This window comes from Nicotiana tabacum, chromosome 7, assembly GCF_000715075.1.
Source record: "Nicotiana tabacum cultivar K326 chromosome 7, ASM71507v2, whole genome shotgun sequence".
NCBI lineage: Eukaryota > Viridiplantae > Streptophyta > Magnoliopsida > Solanales > Solanaceae > Nicotiana > Nicotiana tabacum.
This window is the reverse complement of record NC_134086.1, coordinates 48,863,942-48,890,521: the sequence shown is the minus strand read 5'-3', so window position 1 is coordinate 48,890,521 and position 26,580 is coordinate 48,863,942. Positions and strand designations below refer to the sequence as shown.

Sequence of the window (26,580 nt, the reverse complement as noted above, 5' to 3'; positions counted from 1 at the left end):
CTCAATAAATATTATGATAATTATTTTATGATCCATTTAAACTCTAATACAATTTAGAAGAAATATTCTGATTACAAACGGTTATATTTCATATAGATGCTACAAATAATTGATAAAGCTTTTACACTGATTTGAGATTTGTACACTTATTTAAGAAAGCAAATTTGATTTGTTAAGTTGCAAATTAACTGTCTACAACTTTCTTGGCATGTGATTGAAATTAAGGCTTGAGAATGAATCTCAATATTGTTTAGCCTATTATGCCATTGATTGAGGGTAAGACATCGGGATCAAGTCCTGATGCTCCATAATGATAAGAGTTAGGTTTGAGTCCCAATTTATTATGGCCTAACATGCCTTTATATTGGTAAAACATTGGGTTTGAGTCCCAATGTACCATATTGATGATATAATGATGACTAAAGAAAAAATAATATTTTTCATGAAAAGGCATGAAGATTGTCCCACTTGATTAGCCCCATTCTTGAAGTGAATGTGGTAGCAGTGCATAATAAGTCTAAATGAAGACAAGTGGTTGAACAATGAACGCGAGCGTTCCAAATAATAATAATCATCACAATGATTATAAAAGAAGAACAACAAAGGTTCTCAAAATAGTCCTTCAAAATGTGAAGGCAATGTTTACCATCAAATTGGTATGGAGCACATCGCTGATTATGATTCATTCCTTGAAGAGAATGTGACTTGTGATAAGCATTGAGAATGCAGACCCATTCCTAAAGGTGGAAGTAGTAATATGTGATAAAAGTAATGAATAAAGACATACAAGGCATGATTGGATGAATACCACACAACTCACCTTTGAGGGAGGCTTGAGAGAAATAAAGAGAATAAATATTATTGTGTGGTTAGATGAATATGTCATTGGTCTCGTACATGTGATACCCAAAAATATTTTGGCATTCCTTATAAAAGTTACTAAAGGCAAAATTAAAGCAAAAAATGACGTTGCTTATGATGATTTTGACCATGACAATTTATTATGATATAATTTTGTTCGTGAAGGAATCATTTATCATATGAATGGTGTGACAAAAGATCTTGTAGTACAAAAATTGTTAAGAGCTCCGGAAAACTAATTTTTTACTATCTGGATGAATAAAATTATTCATGACATTGATATTGTAAAGTCTCAAAAGAAACTTTTTGAATTTCAAATGTATAAGTCAAAGTAGTTGGCATATTGAGACTATAAATGAAAGGAAGATTGAATATTTTCATATTTCTATAATTATACCAGGTAAATATGAAAGGTTATTCAATCTTCTTTCTATTTGTACTACACAAATATAAGCATGATGCTGGAATCATATGTCACAAGTAAACTAGAGGTTTACTAAAACAAAATATTAGTTGGCATGACCAGTTGACCATCCCGGTTCAATTGTGATGCGAAAAATTAATTGAAAATTACATTGGCATATATTGAAGTAATAGAAGATTCTTCAAGAATTCTTTTGCGCTGCTTATTCTCATGATATACCAGTTAAAAGTTGGGATTGAATCCCTTGATTTCTGGAACGAATAAAAGGTGATAAATATATGGGCCCAGTCACCTGCCATGTGGACCGTTTACTATTATATGATTTTAATAGGTGCATTTATTCTATGGTGACATGTGCATTTGTTATCAACTTGCAGTTTGGCTTTTGCAAGATTGTTTGCTCAAATTATTAGAGCACAACTCCAGAATATAAATTATGATGATTTATCTTGATAATACTGGTTTAAATCCAAGTTGATTTAGCGGAAATTGTATGCCTCCAATTATAGCTAAATCATTGGTTATGAGAACAAAACTCCCAAAAATGAAATTTGATATGAGATGTATTATGTAATATACACCAGCACTTGTACGCATCTAGCCATGTTATAAAAATTTCTCCCTTTCACAATCGGTTCAGGATCAGGAACCAAATAATTTCTATATAGAAATATGAATGTGCTATATGATTTAATTATGCCACCACAATGCACAAAGATGGGTTCCCAAAGAAGGTTGGGAAATATGTTGGTGATCCCAAATTAGGGGGAGAAAATGGATAGCTATGATATGTGAAATGAATTATTATGAATACATATCGATTCTCGTTTAAGAAAATATGAACTTGAAGTTCGAGTGATAATTAATTTATAAATTATTGTCAGACGCATTTGCTGACCCAAAGCTAAATGTCATATTTCAGCTGCTAATGCTCCAAATAGAATAAAGCCCATGAGGGACATAGTCTATGGCACGCATGAAGCGTAATAGACCAATCGGTTCCAAAGATAAAACTCCTTGAAGAAGGAGAGGGGAAAATGTTCAAGATGGTCATAATAAGGAGGCAAGTGATCTAGAAGAGCACCACGACATAACACTTCGTAAGACCTCATGTGAGAGGCTCAGTTACCTGAAAATAATGAGATAAAGAGATCTCAATAAGTTATGTTTTTATTAGGTAATAATGGAACCGACATAAAGTGATCTTCGACGATATTGTTAATATAATGTAGCGCTCAATATTATTAATATTGACGAGGATCTTGAGCTCAAATCTATCATGAAATTTGGACAGATAAATGATTGGCCAAAATAAAATAAAATAAAAAATACGCAATCAAGATTGATTTCACCTGAAAAATGTGAAGTTGGACGGATAGTCCAAACACCTGAAAGTATAAAGCCAGTGAAGGTATAAAATGTGTTCTTGTGAGAAGAAAGACAAGTCGATAGACATAACGACGACTTGTGTCACAAGAAGATTTGCAAATATCCTAGCATTTCAGGTTTTAATCTGGCAATATATGAAAAACTTGATATGCGTATAATGGAAATTATTGAAGGATTTAAATTGTTCTGAAGCATATTATGGTTACTAAGAAATTTATTAAATAAAGCTTCAATAATCCTTATACGGATTGAAACAATCAGCGTGCATGTGGTATAATCGCCCAAGAGAGTACTTGTTGAAAGAATGGTACAAGAATAATTCAATTTGTCCTTGTGTCTTAATAAAAAGGATATGGATTTGAATTTATTATAATCGTCGTGTATGTTGATGATTCAAATATCATTAGAACTCCCAGGGAGCTTCCTGAAGCAGTAGACTGTTTAAAGAAAGAATTTGAAATGAATGATTTTGTAAAGACAAAAAATAAAATTTTGTCTTCGCCTACAAATTGAGTATATGAAAGATGAAATTTTTGTCCATCAATCAGCATACACTGAAAAGATTTTAAAGTGATTCTATATGGATAAAGCACATCCATAGAGTACCCTGATGGTTGTGAGATCACTCGATATAAATAAAGATCCATTCAGACCTCATGAAAATAATGAAGAACTTCTTGGTCGTGAAGTACCATATCTTAGTGCAATTGATGTACTAATATATCTTGCTAACATTACAAGGCATGATAAAACTTTTTCAGTTAATGTCTTAGTAAGATATAGCTCTACTCCTACAAGAAAACATTGGAATGAAATCAAACATATATTGCATTATCTAAAAGGGACTACCGATGTGGGCTTATTTTATGGCAATGATTGCAATCCCGGTCTTGTTGGTTATACCGATGCAGGGTATTTATCTGACACACACAAGACTTGATTTCAAACATGCTATATGTTTACATGTGGAGGCACTGTCATATCTTGGCGATCGACTAAGCAATCAATCGTGGCTACTTCATCTAATCATGCTGAGATAATTGCTATTCATGAAGAAAGTCGAGAATGTGTACGGTTGAGGTCTATAATACATCTTATTCGAGACAAATGTGGTTTGAAGTGTTGCAAACTACCCACAATTTGATATGAAGACAATATAGCATGCATAGCCCAAATTGAAGGGAGGATTCATAAAAGGAGCTAGGACAAAACACATTTCACCAAAGTTATTTTTCATGATCTTCAAAAGAATGGTGATACCAATGTGCAAGAGATTCATTCAAGTGATAATATGGCTGATTTATTCACCAAATCTCTACCAACGTCAACCTTCAAGAAACTAGTGTACAAGATTGGGATGTGAATGATCAAGGATGTGAATTGATGCTCTCATCAGGGGGAGTTGATACGCATTGTACTCTTTTTCCCTTACAAGGTTTTGTCCCACTGGGTTTTCCTTGCAAGGTTTTTGACGAGGCAACCAAAATGCGTATTTCTAAACATGTGTACTCTTTTTCCTTCACTATGATTTTTTTTTCATAGGGTTTTTTCCTAGTAAGGTTTTAACGAGGCATATTATCTATGGACATCCAAGGGGGAGTGTTATGATAAATATCATATTATGGTGGATGTCTACTCTTCCTCCATGATCTTCATCTCAAATGCTTAATGACATATTCAATGACATAATTTGTATGTTCAATGACATATTTTCTTCACTTTTTATGCCTATATAAAGGCCTTGTACTAGATAGGAAAATACACACAATTGAAGAAGAAAATCTCTTCCTTCTCTCTATCTCTATTTCTTGTTCATGTTTTATTAAATTGCTTTTATTTCATAACAACAAGTATTTTTTAGGAAAATATTTTCTTTTATACCAAACACATATTTGAACTTAGTCGAAACTAGGCCGTACATCTTTAGGTTCCTAAACCCTAATATATTATTACTATATAGAAACTAGTATTAGTACCCGCATGATGTGCGGACATAATCCATGTCAAACAATGATTTAGATTATTTTAATTATGTGCAAATAACCTTAAAATTAAACCTTCTATATAGAAATTATAAATAATTATTTAATATTAATTAAGAAGCATCACATGAAACCATTTTCAAATCTCATAGTAGATAACCTGTTTTCTTTTTCTATATCCGTAAGAACCCAACCTCATAATTTAAGCTTGACTATCTCTCTCTATATATGTATATATATTCTTATTATTAAAATATTTTCAATAATTATTTATGTTTTTCTCTTAATTTATATATTTTATGCAAGGTCTTATTTTTATGCTTGAAATTTTTTAATTCTTAAAGTGATCAAATCTTTAATATTTTACGTAAATTTTAGTTTTATTTTATATTTTAACTTACTCCAAAGTATAAATAATCAAAGGTTATCTTAATTTACGTAATTCTGTATTTTTTTTATGTTTTATTATAGTTTTTAAATTAATTCTTTAACTCCATATTTCTAGCTAATATAGAAGTAATTTATGAGATGGATCTCTTCAAGTACTTCCATTAATTATATATATAATTTGTCTAAGATCTATTTAGATTATGTATAAGATTCATTCAAGTACTTTCATTAATTATGTTTCTATTTATAATTTTTAATTATTAATGTTGTCTTAAAATTATCAAGTGGCTTCATTTTTGCTTTCCACTTGGCTTAACCACAATGCATACTACCCTCCTTTTAATATAATATAGATGACATTAGATATAGCCGCTTGTAGCACTCCTATTTAAAATATATTTAACTTTTAAAAATTATTTAAATTTTAATCAGTTTTGACGAGCTTCATATTGAACCTGCTATTGTTGTTGCTTAGCTTCGTGTCTGAAATTGAGTTCTACAAAAGCCTATCTAAATTTGAACATCATTCAAACTTCAAACATAGATCTGAAGTTACACTTTGGCAGCCCCAACTTCAGACCCACAATTTATAACTTCAGAAGCACATGTTTAAAGTTGATTATGAGGTATCCGTAAAAACTTTGTAAACTTAGGTTATTTTTTAAATTGGGATCCTCAAAACGGCTATTTGTGTACTGTTGATATTGTTCTGGAATGGGTCACGACCCGCCCCATTGATAAGCCTAACCCACGTGAACTGTGGGGGGTGGGGGGGCCCCGCAAATTGCAAACATAATAGGCACTATCGATCAATTAAACTGAAGCAGAGTTCTCAGCATCGCTAGTTATCAGAGGAGTAGAAGAATTCGTATCCCCAAATAGCATACACAGTTTCAAGTTCCCACAAAGGAAGAGGATTTGGTTGGCAACTAGGTAAAAATAATCTAACTATGACTGAATCAGTTAAATAGAATGAGCAGAATGAATAATTAAGGATTTACATTATGTATCGTAACTAATTTGATTATTAAGAATAGCTGATTGATTGACTGTACTGCTGTTTGTTTTGAGTTGATTTACATGTTAGGTACCTTCTAGTCCACTAATAAATTCCCTTTTAACTGTTACTAGGTTCTTGAAAATTCTGTTTGATTTGCAGGAATTGGAGCTGTATTAGAAGGGTTGAAATGAAATTCTGGGATTGGTATTTGAAAATTGCAGTTGTTTCCGCCATGATTGGAGGTTCCATGGAGTTGTTCATGATCAAAACTGGCTTTTGTATGTCATCCTTCCTTTTCCTCTCGCCTCTACTTTTCTAGTTGTAGCAGAGCCCGGAATTCGTACAAGGGGATTAAAAAAAAGTATTAGAATGTCACACCTAGGATTTGATCATGTGTCTTAAAGTAATTTTGAATTCCCTTTGCCACTACATTTTTTGCCTATTTGCACGGTATAATTCTCTGGCAAAGTGATTTACTTGAACCGTTAGCCTCCACATAGTTCCGCCACTAAATTGTGTGCCTCACCCCCATTTTTCATTTCTGAGACTAAAGAAAGATTCGAGCATTTTTTGTTTTTGTTTTTTGAGATGGTAACATTTGTGTGTATTAATATACAACAACAACAACAACATGCCCAGTATAATCCCACATAGTGGGGTATGGGGAGGGTAGTGTGTACGCAGACCTTACCCTTACCTTTGTGGGAGGTAGAAAGGATGTTTCCAATAGACCCTCGGCTCAGGAAAGCATAAATACCACAATAATAATAAAAAATAAGATGGGACAACACCGAAAAACCATGTAAAAGCAACATACACAACAAGATAGTAAGATACACAACAAGTTATATATTTGTGTGTATTCATATATAACAGTATATAGGTTCTACTGAAACCATATTTACAAGAGAACAAAAGAAAAGAATAATTGATTGATAATCCTAGTCCTAGCAGTATTCTAAAACTTCTAGGATTGGTACAGTATCTTCTGAGCACTTCTGTTTACACCAAGAATAAAAAAGAAACACAATTCAGTTTGATCTTCTGCACTGAATTGCTACTGTCTTCAAAATATCTAGAGTTACTCTCCTTCCAGATTGTCCACCATATACATGCAGGAACAATCTTCCTCCATCTATCTCTATTTCCAGCTCCAATTCCAGCTTCATCCCAACTAGTAAGCACTTCAGTAATCTTAGAGGGCATTGTTCATGAGATACCTCTGAGATTAATAAATATCTTCCGTAGTTGATCTTTAATCTAGCAGTGGAAAGATTCGAGCTTTATTTCATTAAAAAGGAAAAGAAGAAAGGAAACATACAGATTGAATTTAAGCTTTTGAGTTTTGCAACGACAGTCATTGTTGGAAATATTTTGATTATTCATCATAATGTATTCTTGAGGGACTACGATTGAAATGAAATCTGAATAGAGTTGAGCGGATGCAGGTGATTCATGTAGCTGATCCCATCTAAAATGGGATTGAGGTCTAATTATTGATTGATATCATAATTTATACTAGATATTGCTCGCAATCATATGATGTTTTAGAGATCACTGTTGCTGGACTTAGGATCCGACTTACAGTAGAAATCTAATTTTTCTCATACTTCCACCACTTCTTTGTATCCTTGCCAATGGTAACGGTTTAATTTTACTATATCAGTATTTTGGAGGTTGCTTACTATATCAGTATTTTAGAAGTTTGTTCAAGTGTCACTGCTTCTTTTAAAGTGAAGAAAAAAGCGTGCTGATTATCTTGATAACAATTTTGTATCAGATGATAAGGTGACTGTTCTAGAGGCAGAAAAGAGAGCCTGGGAAAATTCTCCTGAAGCCAAGGCTGTCAGAGATGCTCTCAATCCATGGAGACATCAGGATGCAGAAGCAAGAAAAGATTCTTAGCTCTGTCACTTCTTTTTTGGAGAAGCATAAGGTAAATTGCTAGTTGCAAAATGCTGGTGTGAATTTAAAAGGAAATGACGTGCTTTCTATTACGGAATTATAAGGTCATCATAGAAGAAAGTGAAATTGCCTGCTAAATATGTATAAAGTCTGTAAACTTAATTCAAGCAAGAACACATTGCAACAATCTTGTCAATGAAACTCTATCTCTCACCACCACTTTTGATGGGTTTCACCACCAAAATAACAGGATATTCGAATGTGTATGTCTTTAATTGGTCTTTGCCTTGCTTCTTAAATGTTGGCAGTTCCATAAAACAGTAACCATACGTATTATGTTCGAGCTGCTGTAATTAAAAAGTCAAGCAACCGTTTAGCAGTTAGCAATGAAACTTACGTATTGACAATGAAAAGGGAAGAGATGTTTTATATGTTATTTAGCACACATTTGACATGTTGTAAAGATTATCTCACACTTTGGGACCATTCTCATTGTTATATTCATGAATTGCTCGTCTCTTTACAGCAACTGAGGAATTGGCTTTGATGGAACATGGCCCTGCTTTCTTGAGCTTGCTCGTATTCGTATCTCTTGTGGAATGGTTGAAGAGTGTGTTACAACTGAATGTTTCACCAGCTTGTTTGTTACTTCACTTAGCATGTGATGAAAAAGTTTTATGAAGGGAAACTGGGCATATATCAAAATGTAAACTTGTGGAACCCTACTTCTTGTTTTCCTTCTCTCTATAGACATTTGCTACTTTGGTTTCTTGAATTTGCATGTGAAAGAGAAGCAATCAGTTGCACCTCTGGGATTAAATGGAGCAAATTTGAACATTTGCCCTATAATAGTAATGGTAAAACTTTTTCTTGTCATAAGAGTCAGAGGTAGAGAGATAGAGAAGAGAAACATATCAGAAGTATTTTTTTTTCTCATGTCTTACAAAAGTAAAATGTCATTTCTTTTATGGACAAAACCAATGATTTTCAAATTAAAGAAAAACTCAACACACCACTCTCTCAATCTTTTTTACACTTCCCTCAACTAATAGTCAAAAAGGAGGAGTATAACACACACTAATTTTACCACCTGCAAACAAAATATGTTAAAAAAAAGAAGGAAAACAAATTAAAAATACATCTAGGTCAAGGATAACCTTCTTTAAAGCAAGTCTCCCAGAATAGTCTGTTTCTTTCCACCTCATCTTCTACATTTGGGACCATTCTACCCTTAGCAATAATATTAATACTTGATATATCTTCTTCTTTCTCTTCCATTGGCTCTCCAAAAAATTGGAAACTCTCTTCTTTTCTGCAACAATGGTGTCCTCCATTTTCTTGTTCATCATTTAAGTTAAGTTCTTCATCATGTTCTTCAAAAGCACTAATCACTTCTTGTGAATTTCCAAGAATGTCCTTGGATTCATGACTGCATGATTCTGCATCATCATCCTCAACAATATTATTGGCTTCATCAAGATTTTCTTGAGAGTTGCCAAACTGAATCTTGGAATCAGATTGAGAGTCACCACTGGCTTCTAATAGGAAAATATTACTCCACTTTTCACTTTTATCTCCAAAACATTCCATGTTTATTTTATTGATTAATTGGAATTTTGTGCTCTATTATAGTATATAGATGGTTACTACTTAATCCTTTGCTTAAGCTAATATATATAGATGGTTAATACTTTAATCCTTTGCTTAAGATAATTAATATAATGATTACTGCATAGATGGTGGGATTTTTCGGTTAAGTGCTCGATCTTATCTTTTAATAGTCCATTTGGCCAAACTGCAAAAATCAGTTTATTTTGAGAAGTGCTTTTTTTCAAAAGTACTTTCGTTGAGAAGCAGTTTGTGTTTGGCTAATTAGTTTGAAAAGTACTTCTTAGCAGCAATTAGTGTTTGACCAAGCTTTAAAAAACTGCTTCTAAGTGTATTTTTCTCAAAAGTGATTCTCAAAAAAGTGCTTTTTGGAGAGAAGCTACTTTTTCTGCTTCTCCAAAATTGCTACTGCTTCTGCTTCTCCTCAAAATCACTTTTTTTCCTTCCAAAAGCTTGGTCAAACACTTCAATTTTTGGCCCAAAAAAACACTTTTGACCAAAAAGAAGCTTTGGTCCAAAAAAACACTTTTGGCCAAAAAGAAATTTGACAAAAAAGAAGCTTGGCCAAACAGGCTAAGTGTGATTCATTCATTTCACTCATCCACTTTCTTTTTTGAGGGTTTTTGTGAAGCAGTAGTTGGACTTTTTTTCTATAGAAACATATCACATGCTTTGGGTTGCACTTAAAGGTTAAATTGGAACTGTTTTATCCACTTTTTATGGACACGTCATTCTTAAACTTGACTAGGTTATGGTTGTGACTTGCGAAAGCATTACACCATCAACACGTAAATTTAAATTACTTCATATGTTCCTTGTTATCTACTGCTTTACCTAAAAAATTCCGGTCCAAAAATTTTACCTTGTGCAAATCACAACGAAATTGCGCCGGTTGTCTCAGGATAGGTCTTTAAATTAATAATTCATTACTATTAAAATTGTTCTAACGTTGATAATTTATACTTAAATTTTTAACTCAAATACTGATTTAGTGATTTGCTTTAAAAAATTTAAAACTTCATTATGATCCTTAGAAATTGTTGAAGAAAATAAAGCGGGTCTTTTTCATTGGTGTTATTTGATAAAATTGATAATTGAGGATTGTTTGTGTCGGTATTTGGAGGCGTTGTTTCAATGTTGAGATTTTTGGAGCAGATTTGGGGTGGTTTGATCGAACTTAAAAATTGAAATTGCAAATTCGAAGAACACGTGTTCAACAATATAGATAAAATCATGCATATCAACATATACATTTTGATTAACAATTTAATAGATAGGTCGATTGCAAATAACACAAAGTCACGCCTATCCTGTAGAGTTTGATGAACAATTGAACAAACATAAAATCATGTTAAATGGGTAGAATTTATGAACAATTTTCCAAATAGGTGCAATACGGATAGCACGAAGTCATGCCAATATAATAGAGATTGGTGCACAATTGAACAATCAAAAGGTCATGCAATGGGGTAGAACTTGTAAATAATTAACAATATATGTAGAGTAAATATAATATAAAATCTATCAATCCGGTAGAAAAATTCCTGGCATAAGTATATGTGAGTCTAGAGGTCATACTTTAAATGAAATTTTACATTATATAGATGAATAATGCACCATATTTTTTATAAACTAAAATGCTTTAAAATATTATTATTTATAACCACTATTTATATTTTATAGCAAAGTACAAATATATACAATTCAACACTTAATTTTTCCCTCAACCCTCTCTTTTCCCTTAATTCTCTCTCCCTTTTTCCTCTTTCTTCGGCAAGGCCGCCATCTTCTCCGGCAACTCACCACCATGGCCAGATCTGTTCAGATTTTCGGCTATTCTGCTTCAAATTTCCTCCTTCCCCAGTGACTATACTTCAGATTTTCAAAACCCCAATCCGTATCCATGGCCAGATTTGTTCTCCTACTCCCTTTTCGCTTCCACTATCGGGAGTCTACCACCTCCATCGCGCTAGATTCGATATGGATCCATGGCTTCTTCTCCTTCTTTGTATATCACATATGAGTGATTCGTTTGACCGGATTATAGTAGATACAATGTGATAGTGTATTTTCATATCTGGCCGAATTTTTGTTCATATCCATTTTTAGTTTTAATACAATGTATACAGTATTTTGCTTGGCCAAAGATGCCATCTCCGACGAACTTTCTTCTCTTATTTGCTATTGAGTCACATACAATGATGTAAATGCATTATATTCTGTATAAATATACTCAAATAAATTATATTATGTACATATACATTATATTTATGCATGTATTTATGTATTCCGAAGGTTATTTTTTGTGGCAGATCCCTATATTTTTTGAATTTTTATTGTTTGACTACAACCGAATAAAATATAGTAAATTGAATACATTGTAAAAGAAGCCATGGATGAATATGGTGAATTGAATACAACTGAATATCATTGTTTTTGTGATTTGTTGTTGTTTGAATACAGTCGAATTGAATACGGCGAATTGAATACAATGTAAAATAGTTAAGAGTGAATATAGGTGAATTGAATATAGTGTGTACAACTAAATTGAATAAAGCGATATACACCCTATTTCTTGATTTTTTGTTGTTTGAATACAACTAAATTCAATATAGTAAAATTGAATACAATATAAAATATACAAGAACAAATACATCCGAATTAAATATAGTGTATACAATCTAATTCATACACGCTGATTTATTGCGCTTCCCTTTATTAAAAAGTATTAAATACAGTCACACGAATACATGGAATACAACACAGTGACAACGAAATTGTAGCTATGACCCTTATAGAATTATTCCTGTCAATTACCCGCAAATCACCCATAGCAGTAAAAATAGCACGGGCTAGCCAGATTTTCGGATTGGTCATTCAAAAATAGTCAGCGTTTGCAAAGTCATTGAAAAATAGCCATTATTTTGCTGCAACACGGAAAGTTCCAGCATAATATACTGGAGATAGGTGCACTTTTATATGAACTTCCAGCATATTATGCTGGAACTCTAACACGCGGAAAGTTCCAGCATAATATACTGAAGATTGGAGCACCTGTGTGTGAATTTCTAACATAGTATACTGGACTAGTATATTATACTGGAGTATTTTTTCGGACTTTGAACAATGTTTTTGTTCAAATTTACTTTTACATAAAAAATAACTAAATTTTGATAACTTTTAAAATTATGGCTATTTTTAAATTACCACTTATAAATCTGGCTATTTTTTGAATTTCTCCCTAAGCCGTAGCAACCAAAGTGTAGAGCGACAGTCAGAAGGAGGCCCAGGAGAATAAGGGACCCAAAATGTTAACCATGGTTGACATACTCCTATCAAATTCCCAAGTGAAAGAATTAACTTAAATAATCGTCCATTCAATCGTTTAAACTAAATATAATCAACAAATATTTAATATTTATTTATAATATTCATAGTTTATATATTATGTATATAAATTTATATAATTAATAAATAATTTATATATACCAGCTAAAAAATAAACAATAAATTCGACTGGCTATTTACGTAACTATCCCTTTTTCTTCACTAAATGGGCTATCGTTTTTCTTTCTTGGGCTGGCCTTAAACAGGCGAAGGATGGTATCTACTAGAACCTTCTAGTCTCCAATCCAGTAGTAATTTTCGAGCTTTCATCTTGTCTGAATTTAGAGCGTATTCAAATAGGCATTCCAAAGCCGTCCGATTAGTCGGAGTTCAGATCCGGTACAATTCTCCGATGATACTTCCGGCGAAAATTTCTTACGCAAAATTCGAATTTACATTGTCAAAGTAACTTCTTGAGTTACAAAGTTCTGTCCTTTCTTTAATCCAATGCCTCGGTATGCAGACTTTTTTTCAATATTTTCGGTGTATGCTCATTTTTCGCTTTTGTTTAAGTATTGATCATTTATGTGATTTTTCAGGTATTACTGTGACTATTGCGACACTTACTTGACACATGATTCCGTGAGTTTTATGATTCTTTTTTCTTTGTGTGCGTTTCCCTATGTATTAGTATGCTTCAATTTGAATTAAGTTTATGATAATTTCTATTTCTGTTATAATGCCAGTGTGAATTTTTTATAAGGTTGGATACATGTTGATTTAACTTTCAAACCATTTTACTCTATAATATGATACTCTATCTTATTAGAATATCAAACTGGTAAAATGTGTACTTATGTTATTCATTTAACATACATTGTGCGAAAATGTTAAAGTCCGTTATGTTGAATAACTACTGGGGCATCATCCAGTTAATTACACTTTTCATTCCAAACTGAATATCTGTATCTGAGTTGGCATAGTCTGTTGAAACTTGAGAGCTATATTTATGGATTGTTATAAGCACCTTCACATATGTAAAAAGAGAAATACTTTGTTGAGAAAGAATTTAGTAGGTCTGATGCAACTCTTTTATTGTTTATTAAGGAATTCTTCTACAAAGGCAGAAAAGAATAGTGACTTGTTAAAATTTTATTGTAGTTTAGACATGCAGGACACTCTCTGAGGGTTTGTCTTGAATTTACCATTGCATGTGTGTTATCTATTACAATGTTAAGGAAAGCTAAAATTTGTATCACTTGGACGTAAATGAGATCTGCAACACTGACTTTCAAGTTATATGTTGGAGAGGAAAGAGAATGGATTCCTATATAGAAGAGCTGAATATTATTTTAGATGAGAACAGAGAACTTGAAATATCATTATGAACATTGGGATTATTTGGATTGCCTGTAAAAGAAAGTGATTGGTAATTGATTAACCTCTTGCCGTATTCATTTCAATGGACATGTAAATCATCTCCTGGAAGTATGAGGCAATCATGCTCCTTTACAATTAATGCTGTATGGTTCATACCCATGGATCTTAGTAGTATCAACTTGCACATGATACAACATCATTCTGTGTCATAATTCTTCTTAATAATACATATCGTTGCTTCCTAAATTAGTGTACAGTTATGTCCCTGTTGAGTGGGCCTCTTTCTCCAACTCGGAAGCAATGTGGTAGTGTAGGATCAAAGGGTATGAAGCTTTTAAATCTTGATGCGGCACTCTGTTTCTCTTGGTATGACGTGCCAAAGGATTTATCCGTCAAGTTTCTTTGGAAGCTTTCGTCATGTCGAAGTCAAGTAAACATGCCAGCAGAGTTGTTACTCTTACGACTTTAGAAATATTATGTATACTAAAACACCGAACTGATTTTGACTTTATACTGGGAATATGCTGTTAAACCAGTCAAGGCAAGGGTTTGGATTAACCGTTTTGGTGCAGAACAAGACGGATATTGGCATGATATTCGAGAAGCGGTTACTCTTTGATCCTTGCAATTCTGGGGCTGCCTTTTAGTCAGAACTGATGTACCAATCTGGTACTAAAACTGAAGATTAGAATTGCACGGTTCTAATTAAAGTGGTGCTTACAGCATAGGCCCTAATTCATTTTAGTACTTTCTCAATCAGTGTTCCTTTAACTATTTGGATGCAACTGAAGTTATTGAACTGAGTTAAAAATATCCAGAGAAGAATCCTAAAAATCACTGGTTTAGAAAATTGCATGTAAGTATTAGATGACATCACAGAACTAGGAGTTGGAACAACGAGGCTACATATTGTTTATTAGACGAAATGGAAGATCACCTATACAATTTTCTTGAGTCAGATGGAAAATCCTATTGACTTTTTAATATGGGCGATTCAAGGCTGTGAACCGCAAGCGTATGGGAAAGTGTTATTTTGTTGTCGCACAAGAGAATCAATAATTGTGAGGCAATTCATATTTTCATATATGAAAGAAGGACTAAGGAAAAGATTGGTAGCTGGTGTAATTTACCCTAGGAAAAAAAAACGAAAAAGGGATAAGATTGATAGCTGGTTTAGAAAGTCTTTTGGAAAGACAAGAATATGCCCATTATTGAACTTACTCTTGTTAAAAAAAGAAGATACCAACTATTGAATTAGGAAGGAGTTCTTACCATCTGTCTAAGCCTTGGTTGACACAGTTTCTCGGTATTTGTGCTGGTAGGAGGTAGCACATACCCCGTGAATTAATCGTGGTACGTGCAAGTAGGCATGGACACCAGGTCATAAAAAAAATGAGGAAGTATAAACCTTGTGAAAAATAAAATTGCAGAACTAAAAAAAGAAAGTATGTAGAAGAACTCATTTGATATGGAGAAAGGGCGAGGGTTCAAGTCGGACTCTCGACACTTGTAGATAATAATTGAAAAAAAAACTCATCTGATGTGGACTGCACACTGGCCGGAAGCTATAGTTTGATGACTGTAGGGGTGAAACTAAATGAGATAGCGACCAGCATTTTGGAACAGTTGTAGGAGGGACAGCTTAATTATGTAGAGGAAAGTTATTAATCCATAAAATCTGATTGATTTTGTATTGTCATAATTTAGCACCCAAGGGTGTGGCTTAGTTGTCAATGAAGTGGGTGAGAACCATGAGGTCTCGAGGCAGAAAACACTAGGTGATTTCTTCCCATTTATTACCTGGTACCTGTTGTTGGTGGGAGGTGGCAGCTATCCCGTGGAATTAGTCAAAGGTGCGTGCAAGCTGGCCCGGATACCACATTTATCAAAAAAAAAATTGATCATAATTTTAAGCTTTAACTATTAGTAACTTGTTCCACGACTGAAAATCATTGTTCTGTTTGAGTGATGCTTCTATTGTCAAAACCCAGCACATATCACTTGTTACCAGGCTGCTTTTTCTGAACGGGAAGTCAACAACATCCCTGTTACCAGCCATTCTTGTTCGTAGTGGTTGAGAGAATCCTCTTCATGCCACTAGGTCAAGAGTATGAGCCTGGTACCCTGCCAAAAATAAATAAATCCCTGTTACCTCTTTCAGTTTTCTGAACATGTCTTGATGCGAATATTGTGCATACTTTATATGGTATCTGTAATTCCATGGCAATAGCTTTATCTTTCCAACTCCTAGGAGTTCTGCATTCTGTTGTACAAATGATTTAGAATGGTTTAAATCTTTCTGCGCTTCTTGTTGCTTGGAGGTCTGATTTCTTAACATTTTCCCTTTCACATTCCCAGCCTTCTGTCAGAAAACAGCATAATGCCGGTTACAAACACAAGGTGTGTTTTCCTATTTTGTAATTTTTATGACAATCTTCTCTCCTAACATGAATGTCATCTTCTCTGTAATGGCACTAATACTAGGAAGTTTTTCAGGCCAATGTACGGTCTTATTATCTGAAGTTTGAGGAGGAGCAAACACAAATTCTGATAGATCAGAAAATCAAGGAGCGCCTTGGGCAGGCAGCAGCATACCAGCAAATTGGCGCAGCTTATAATCAACATCTTGCTGCGTTCCCTGGGCAACGACCTCGCCTACCGATGATACCACCTCCTATGCTGCCTGTTCCAGGAGCCATGCCTCCGCAATTAGTGCCAGGTGCCAGGCCTCCCATTTTGCCAATTCCTGTTCCTGGTCCTCCAGGTACCAATCCATGTAATTGTTTGGCGATTCCTTGGTATTTTTGCACTTGTTTGTCTATGTTTATCAGGCAGTCTTTGTTTTCCATTTTGTGAATTGAGTGGGATAATATCTTTCTGTTGGATATTTTATGATGGACTAACTGTTATAAAGCATGTCTTTTCCCTTTTAGGTTGATGTACTTCCTTCAGTTTGGGAGATTTTTCCCAGTACCAGTAAAAGTTCTTTAAAGATTGTTTCAACTTTCACGTGCTGCAGGTTATGGACCGAGGATCTGACTTATTTCATCTTGTCTAATATGCTCTTTTCTTATCCTTTTTCAAAGAGAACTAATATGCTTTGGGATTAGCGTGGCAAAATAAAAAGTAAAATTTTGTTTTTGTCTCATCTCCATGTTATGGGCATCTGGTCGCATCTACGAATAAAGCAAAGAGCGGCTAGACTAAAACAGTCAATCGTGAATGAGATTATTCTGAATTATATACATGTTAACTTCTTGATGTGCTTTTCAGGTTATTCAGTGGTTCCTCCAACTGCACCAATTGCAGGACAGGTGTTGCCTGTTTCATCCTTGCCGATGCAACCTAGTTCTCTTCTAGCTCCTCCTGCACTGAACCCCCTTGCAGGTGTTCCAGGTGGAGCGGCTCCACCTACTTCAAGCAGTGCCCCTGTTCATGCTACACAATCAATGTACCAGCCAAATCCCAATGGAATTGCCGCCCCTTCTATGAATGCTACAACTACCAGCTAGGCTTGCTGCTCGAGCCAGAAATACTTTGACTATCTTCTGTGTTCTCCGTAGGATAATTATGGTTTTGGGTGAAATGGCAAGAGGAACAGTGGCTTCTTAGTGAATAACAGCGCTGAACATCATCAAGTTCTCCTGATAATTGTGGAGAAGAGAAATTACTTCTGCTTCTGGAGTTGACTCTAGGAAGAATATTAAGTATTTGAGTCTGATGTATGGGTAGTTGCTGGTTCTTATGTATTACCTTAATTAATCTTATAAATGGAACCTTGGACTTCTTGTCAGTATTGCTCTATCAATTCTCCTTAATTGGATTGGTCGTTTGAAATTGTGCCTAAAGTTATTCCTCCTCCCCCCACCCCACCCCACCCCTATCATTAGCGGTTACAGGACTTGTATAACGATTTACTCCCTAATCCACAATAAGTAACTAATTTGCTTTTGGCACGCCAATTAAGAAAATACTAAATTCTTTACAAAAATACCTAGTATAATTAAACTACCCTTAATTAAATATTTAGTGTGAGGAGTACGAAAACATTTTAGGAATATGTACATAAGAGTAATTTTGTAAAAACAAATTGAATTCTTTCTTGATTATATAAATGGACACTTATTTTGAACTAAAATTAAAAAGCAAATTGGTTACCTATTGTCGACCGGAGAAAATATTAGTTTAGGATTTGTCAAACTACATTGTTAGCAAGTTTAGAAGAAACAAGTAGCAGTCATGTTCATACATTTCTCTGGCCATAACCAAAATCACCTCCCCATAGCCAACCAATTCAAGGACCAACAAAGGCCAATCTGAGATTTGAAGTTAAATGAGTTTTGGTTTGAATTTTTTGAAAATATGGGTTGTATAATTAAAAGGTAGAAACATAGATAAACACTCAATCTTAGTCCTAATTATGGTTAAGCCTTTGAAGTTCATAGGAAAAACACATATTATGCATTTATTGATTTCGTATAAACATCGGTGTTTGACCAAAAAATATCAAAACCTTTTTGATTAAAACAACTAATAATAGGGATGAGGTCAATCTCAGTCAAACACAATAAAACCTAGATCAAATGATGGAAATAGCAAACAAGATGAAAGATATACATTACCAAATTTGGTGGTTAGATCATACCAGTTTAATCGATAGTCGAAAGAGTGGCGCAATCTACGGTATTCCTGATAGTGTATCACATTGGGAAATGACGTCACTCTCACGTGCGTCATCATTGCACGTCTTCCCGAGGCAGAGACCAATTGGCTTGCCGCTTCGATTTTGATGCCACTAACAGCTTTTTTGCTTCGATTCTGGTGCCATCCAAACCTTATAAATAGATAAAAGTCTGGTTCTTTCAAGAACTTTCGAACATTTCCTTTTCAGTGTATGTGTTATCTTCTTTGGCCATCTCCTTCTACATCTTCAGCTCTACTTTCGTGATCTTTCTTTTCTCATTCTTCCGTTCACCGTTCTTTATTTCATTAATATACCATCTGCCATCGTGATGCCTAGAACACATCGTTCCCTCGAGGAGGTTTCTGACGCCACCCCACTTTCTATAGCGCCTCCCCGTGGTGGTGAGGATGTGACGGTAGAGGAAAGGGACAACCTCCCCACCGTGGAGGAGATACTACCGAGAAACCCTATGTCTCGGAATGATTTCCTTAAAGAGCCTGTTCCTTCTCATGCTCCGGTGATTTCTGAGATCGAGCGGGCTCACATAGATGACCTCCGATCTATGTATAACATTCCCTCCCATGTTGAGATGGTTCCGGCTGGGAGGGACCTCGCGGAAGTCCATAGACCGGGGTATTGTGCTTTTTACAAATATCCCCTCGTGATAGGCCATTCATTCCCCCTTCTTCCGTTAGCGGAGGAATTCTGCCGGTTCTATGAGGTCTGCCCAGCACACCTCTCTTCGTATACATATAAGATATTTTTAATATTGACGAAGTACGCGAAGTTAGCGGGGTGCGAAGTTGACCTTCGCCACCTCTTGCATTTGTTTTCCCCTAGTTTTCACAGGGGCACCATAGTTCATTTGAGGCATCATAGGACCAAGAGGTTGGTGGTCAGAACAGACGATTGTGCGAGCTGCAAATTTTGGCATAAATACTTCTTCGTTAAAACCAAGTATCTTGTGTCGGACTCCGTTGGATTCCCTGGGCGGTGGAATAACAATAGTAGGTATTGGTACTTGTTATCTACTTTTGACCTTTCCAACTTGTTATTCATTTGTAACTCTTTTTGCAGCTGCGAGATGTACACCCCGTCCTATCGTCGATATAGAGGATTGGGTGGCCCGTTTGCTGCCTTACGCGGTGGAGACTTGAGATTGGCCTTCTTTCATTAAACGCTTTGGGCCGAAGGCTCCATCCGGTAAATGTTATCTTCTGTTTTGACCTTTAGCTATTTGTCGTTGTTTATTAATACGGCCCCTAGTGGTGATAGGTCGTAGGGCTTCTAGGAAGAGGGCCCCAATCCTTGCCTTTCGCCAGGCGATCGCATCGGCGGGGATGCAATTCACCTTGGAGGAGTCCATTCAAGGGGGTCGTGCTCAGCCTGTACGGGTGAGAGACTCATCTCGGGATATGGTTGTAAGGGATGAGATTTCCTCTCGACCGACCTATCATCTTGTGGATGAGTCTTCTAATGGGGATGAATCTCCGTCGAGAAAAAAGAAGAGGGTATATCTCGGGAAGGACATTGCCATTGATGCTGGTAAGAGTGGAACTGGTGCATCGGAGACGACACCTATGCCCGTATTTATGGTGGATGCCATTTTGGCGGGGAGGTTCCCTCGGACAGAAGGAGTATACCAAGGAGGGGGGGGGGCTGTCAGTTCAACTGAGGGTGGTGCATCATCCGCCGTTGGAGGAGGGGTACATGCCAGGGGCGACGGCTCGGGTTCAGACATCGACCCAGGAGATGTACGAGAGTTCTTGGAGCATCACACTTGTGTAGAGGTTAGAGCGGAGGGTTCTGATCAGCACATAGTCGTTCCTGGGGACTCCGACTTGTTGTCGAACTGTGATCAGGTGGCGTCGGTGTTTACCCCTTTATGTGCTGGTCCTGAGAATGCGACACTTAAAGCGATGAGTGATGCAGAGTTGTCACGGAGCGTCTCCGGCATGGCTCTACGGGTAAATGTTTTTCTTTTTCTCTTTGTCATTGGATCTGTTTCGTATCCTTAGCCTATTCTTTTGTTTTGACTTTGTTTTTCATATTAGACCCTCATCATGGAGATTGAGCGTGAATGTCGGGAAAGGCGGGGGACGGTCGTCTATGGGAAAATGTCCTCCAAATATCAAGAATACCGCACCAAGCATCGTGCGATGGCCGACATCTTTACTCAGGATCGCGACTTTCAGCTGTTCTGCGATGGGCTTAAGCAAAGGGAGGATCAACTGGCGCATAAGATCGAAGAACTGAAAGAACGAGACGAGGACCTTATGAAAGCTATTGCCTATTTTAGTGAACTTGAGGCGGACCTTAAGGTCAGGGAAGATGAGCTCGAGCTGAGTAAGGGAGTGAAGGCCGAAAATGCCGATCTCCAAGTAAGGGTGGCCAATTTAACCGCCGAGCTTGATAGGAAGGCGGCAGAGGTCGTCGACCTTAAGGGTGAGTTGAGTGCTAATGCTGATGGGTTGGCTCACGCCGAAAGGGATAGGGCAACTGCCATCTCTGAGGTAGCGGCTCTGGAAGATGCCCTCCGTATTTGCAGGTTGGAGCGGGACAAGGAGGTGGAGGCATCTGCGCTTAAGGTAGCGAGATTTGAGGGGCGTATTCAAGAACTGGAGGCGGAATTGTCTGCATTAAACGAACAATTTGCTGCTTTGAAAGCGGGGGACGTATGAAGACAATCGCAGCCTTCTACTTCCCATGCTTCGACTGACCCTGTCGTGCCTCGAGATTTATATGAGCTATGGGTTCATGCCGAAGCCCAACTTGATGTATATAAGTCTCTTCATGCTGATGGGAAGATATCTGATGTGGAACTCCGAGAGGTGCGTATTAAAGCGGCGCCGCTCGAGAGGCATGCGGCTACGACCCCGTTATGCATGATGGAGACAATGTCGATTTCGACGATGCGGACAAGCTCACCTCTGATTCTTGGTACAATGAGGAGTATGCTACGGGGTGGGGGGTGGGTGGGTGATACGTCATAAGACTTGGCTGTATTTATTTTGCATTGCCATTTTTGTTGGGGTGTTTTTGAGCTATTTGTAAAAAAACTTTTGTAATATAACAGCTGTAATGGAGCAATTACTTTTTATTGTGTACCTCTGGATTGTTTTCTTGCCGTGTTTGTTTACTTGGCGACGTCCTTCGTCGTAATCGTGCTTATTTCGAGTTGTCGAAATGTTACCTATTGCGTTTCGAGCGATATTGCTCTTATGTTGAACCTTTTCCTTTGGTAACGACCTTTTCCATAGGGATGTTGCTTTCGAGCTAACGACGAAGTGTTATCCGTTGTGTTTCAAGCGATGTCGAACTCATTCTTATAGCGATGGCCTTAGCTGTGGGGTATCATTTCGGCTTAATGTCGAAATGTTAACCCGTCGTGGATCGACTTGTATCAAACTTTTCGTGGCAATGGCCTTGACCGTGGGGTGTTATTTTGACTTATTGTCGAAATGTTAACCCGTCGTGGTTCGAATGGTATCGAACTCTTTCGCGGCGATGGCCTTGGACATGGGGTGTTATTTCGACTTAATTTCGAAATTTAACCTATCGTGGTTCGAATGGTGTCGAACTCTTTCGTGGTGATGGCCTTGGCCATGGGGTTTATTTCGACTTAATGTCGAAATGTTAACCCGTCGTGGTTCGACTGGTGTCAAACTCTTTCATGGCGATGTCCTTGGACATGGGTGTTATTTCGACTTAATGTCGAAATGTTAACCCGTCGTGGTTCGACTGGTGTCAGACTCTTTTGTGGCGATGGCCTTGGCCATGGGGTGTTATTTTGACTTAATGTCGAAATGTTAACCCGTCGTGGTCCGACTGGTGTCGAACTCTTTCGTGGCGATGGCCTTAGCCATGGGGTGTCGCGTATGCCTGTTTCATTCATTCATTGATTTTGTACATTCAGTGGAGTAATTTTATTCATACATTGGAGATACATATCGATTTTGTACATTCAACGGAGTAATATCCTTGTACCTAGTCCCTTTAGTGCTCAGTCTGGAGATGCTGTCGGCAGGCTGGGCGATGAATTGTACTTTGAACATCAAGACATCCCCCTCGTCGCCTCGTTAAAAACCTCATCGAGAAAACCCGATTGGGACAAAACCCGGATGAGTGAAAAAGAGTACGACTTAGGTTGCGTCATTTCTCAGAAGTGGAAATATTTGAGGTGGGCGACATTCCAGTTGTTTTGTAGTAGTTTTCCTTTCATTGTTTCCAACTGGAATGCTCATTTGCTTGCTGCTGCTGTGATTTTATATGGCCCGTCCCAGTTTGTTCCCAATTCTTCTTCATTTGGGTTTTTTGCTGCTTGTGTTTTGGCCTTGAGGACGTAGTCCCCGACTCTGAGTGGTCGTACTTTGGCCTTCTTGTTGTAGTATCTTTCTGCTTGTTGTTTTTGGGCTATCATTATTATGTGAGTCACGTCCCTTCGTTCTTCTACCTCGTCTAAGTTTTGTATTCTGTTTTCATCATTGCTTGGTCCACTCTCATTGGAGTACCTCAGGTTGGGTTCTCCGACTTCAACGGGTATAACTACATCGGTACCGTAGACCAGTGAATACAACGTCTCACCTGTGCTGGTCTTTTGGCATTGCGCGGTAGGCCCATAACACCTCTAGTAGCGGTTCCAGCCATAGCCTTCGGCGTCCTCGAGCTTTTTCTTTAATATATTCAATATTATTTTGTTGGAGGATTCCTCTTGACCGTTACTGGCAGGGTGGTATGGCGTGGAGAGTATCCGCTTGATGTGCCATTTTTCGAAGAATTCAATCATCTCTTTCTCGATGAACTGAGGTCCATTGTCGCAACTGATTTCTTTGGGGATGCCGAAGCGGCATATGATGTTTTTCTAGATGAACGCGATGACTTCTTGTTCGCGTATTTGAGCGAACACACTTGCTTCCCCCCATTTGAAAAAGTAATCAGTTAAAACCAAAAGGAAGCATATCTTACCTCGCCCTGTTGGGAGGGGTCCGACAATATCCATCCCCCATTTTATGAATGGCCATGGAGAGGTGATGGAGTGCAGGAGCTCGCTCGCCTGGTGTATCATAGGGGTGTACTTCTGGCATTGCTCACATTTCTTGACGTAATCTACAACCTCTTTTTTCATAGTAGGCCAGTAGTATCATGCACGAATAAGACATCTGACGAGGGCCTGGTTACCTATATGGGCGCTGCAGTTGCCCTCGTGTACCTGTTCAAGCACACGCCCTGTTTGATTTGGTCCAAGGGATTTGGCTAAGGGACCGCCGAACGTCCTTTTGAAAAGGTCGTGGTTTATGAGGCTGTACCTGGCTGCTTGTATTCGAAGCTTTTGGGCTTCTTTTTTATCTCATGGGAGTGCTCCCTCCTACAAATACGATATGATGCGGTTGCGCCAGTCCCAAGTTAAATTTATAGAATTTATCTCGATTTGGTCTATTGATGAGTGGAGGAGGGTGACCACGTTCTCCTTGGTGATATTTTAGTTGCTGCTGCCAACTTGGTGAGACCGTATGCTTTGATATTTTGTGCCCGTGGTATTTGGTTGAGTCGGCATTCGTTAAATTCTGGCACCAGCTTGTGGATTTTGGTCTGGTATTTTTGTAGCCTCTGCTCCTTGATCTGGAAAGTCCCAGTAACTTGGTTTACAACAAGTTGAGAGTCGCAATGGAGGATGACTCGTCGTGCACCATACTTGAGGGCCAATTTCAGTCCTGCAATTACGGCCTCACACTCAACCTCATTGTTAGTCATTTCAGGGTATCGTATGGTCTGGAAAATCACTTCACCCGTTGGGACTTCAAGTACAAGTCCCAGTCTAGATCCTGACGCATTGGATGCGCCGTCGGTGTAGAGGACATAGAGGTCGGGTCGCTCAAGAGAGGCGTGAAGCTCTTTTTGCTCGACCTCAGATAGTATTTCCACACTGAGGTCAGTGACGAAGTTGGCGAGTACTTGCGATTTTATCGCAGTTCGCGGTTGATATGTTATATCATGTTCGCTCAATTCTATGGCCCATTTGGCCAATCTACCCGACAACTCGGGTTTGTGCAGGATGCTTTTGAGGGGAAAAGTTGTCACCACCTTTATAGGGTGGCACTGAAAATATGGTCTAAGCTTTCGTGAGCTACGACCAATGCCTGAGCCAATTTTTTGAGGCGGGGATACCTCGTTTCGGCGACAACTAAAGTTTTGTTGATATAGTAAATCGGAGATTGCGTACCTTTGCTCTCATGGACCAAAATCACGCTTACCGCGACTGTGGAGATGGCTCGGTAGACAAGGAGGCATTCGCCTGGTTCTGCCTTGACGAGTAACGGTGGTGAGGACAAGTAGGTTTTCAGTTTTCTCAGTGCATCGACAAACTCCGAATTCCACTAGAGCCCATTGTCTTTCTTTAGCACACTGAAAAATTTATGACACTTGTCTAACGACCGTGAGATGAACCTTGACACGGCGACTATCCGACCTGTCAGTTTTTGTACCTATTTTTTGCTGGTTAGCATTTCCGGTATTCCTTCGATGGCCTTAATCTGATCTTGGTTGACCTCAATACCTCTTTGCGATACCAGGAAACTAAGGATTTTGCCTGAGGTTACGCTGAAGGCGCATTTTTTGGGGTTTAGTTTCATGCCGTATTGTCTTAATATGTCGAAGGCTTCCTTCAGATGATCGATATGATCTTCTTTCCTTTTAGACTTAACCAGCATGTCATCGATGCAGACTTCTATTGTCTTGCCGAGTTGGTTTTTGAACATCTTGGTGACCAGTCTTTGGTATGTCGCCCCTACATTCTTTAGTCCGAACAACATGACCTTATAGGAGTACGTTCCTTGGTGAGTGAAAGTGGTTTTCTCCTGGTCTTCTTCCTCCATGAGGATCTGGTTGTAACCCAAATAGGCATCTAAAAAGCATAGCAACTTGTGTCCTACTATTGCGTCGATGAGTTGGTCGATGTGCGGCAATGGAAAAGAGTCTTTTGGGCAGGCCTTGTTTAGGTATATGAAATCTGCACACATCCGCCATTTTTCATTTTTCTTCTTTACCATCACCACATTGGCGATCCACTAGGGATATTTTGACTCTCGTACAGAGCCATTTGTGAGCAACTTATCGACTTCTTCGTTGACGGCTTCGTTGATTGCGACGTTGAACTTCCTTCTTATTTGCCGTACTGGTGGGTAGAGGGGGTCAACATTCAGCTTTTGCATAGCGATGTCTTTCGGGATACCTGGCATATCTACATGGGAGAAAGCAAACAGATCGGCATTGTCAGTTAAGAATTTACGAAACTTACCTGGTTTCGAGAGGTTATGCCCGATATAAGCCTTTTTTGTGCTGTCATTGCTATCTAGTAGGATGGTATCGAGGTCCTCTATTGTCGACTCGGATGCTTCCACGTTGTCGGGATCTTTGATAACGTCTGTTTGTATGTCAAGTTTGGTTCCCGACATCGCTGATTACTATGCTCCCGCACTGGCCCCTTTTAGTTGTTGGGTGTGAGCGCAATCCAATGCGATAGCATTCCTGTGCGGTGCGTTGTTCGCCTCAGATGCTGAATACCCCCCATGGAGTAGGAAACTTGATTACTTGATAGAGACTGGACGGGACTGCTTGCATGGCATGTATCCAC

At 37.6% G+C, this 26,580-nt stretch overlaps 1 protein-coding gene and 1 long non-coding RNA gene across 2 annotated transcripts; both read left to right on the top strand.

The window, feature by feature from the left end:
* The first annotated feature begins 5,738 nt into the window (after positions 1-5,738).
* LOC107828654 (uncharacterized) lies at positions 5,739-8,739 on the top strand. Its single transcript, XR_012711620.1, has 4 exons — positions 5,739-5,979; positions 6,206-6,324; positions 7,827-7,982; positions 8,478-8,739. It is a non-coding gene; the product is annotated as an uncharacterized LOC107828654 (long non-coding RNA).
* Positions 8,740-13,196: 4,457 nt separating this feature from the next.
* LOC107828655 (U1 small nuclear ribonucleoprotein C-like) lies at positions 13,197-18,059 on the top strand. Its single transcript, XM_016656006.2, has 5 exons — positions 13,197-13,401; positions 13,486-13,528; positions 16,625-16,666; positions 16,763-17,030; positions 17,540-18,059. Exons 1-5 carry the CDS (start codon positions 13,394-13,396, stop codon positions 17,776-17,778), a joined length of 600 nt encoding a protein of 199 aa, XP_016511492.1. The 5' UTR covers positions 13,197-13,393; the 3' UTR covers positions 17,779-18,059.
* The last annotated feature ends 8,521 nt before the right edge of the window (positions 18,060-26,580 follow it).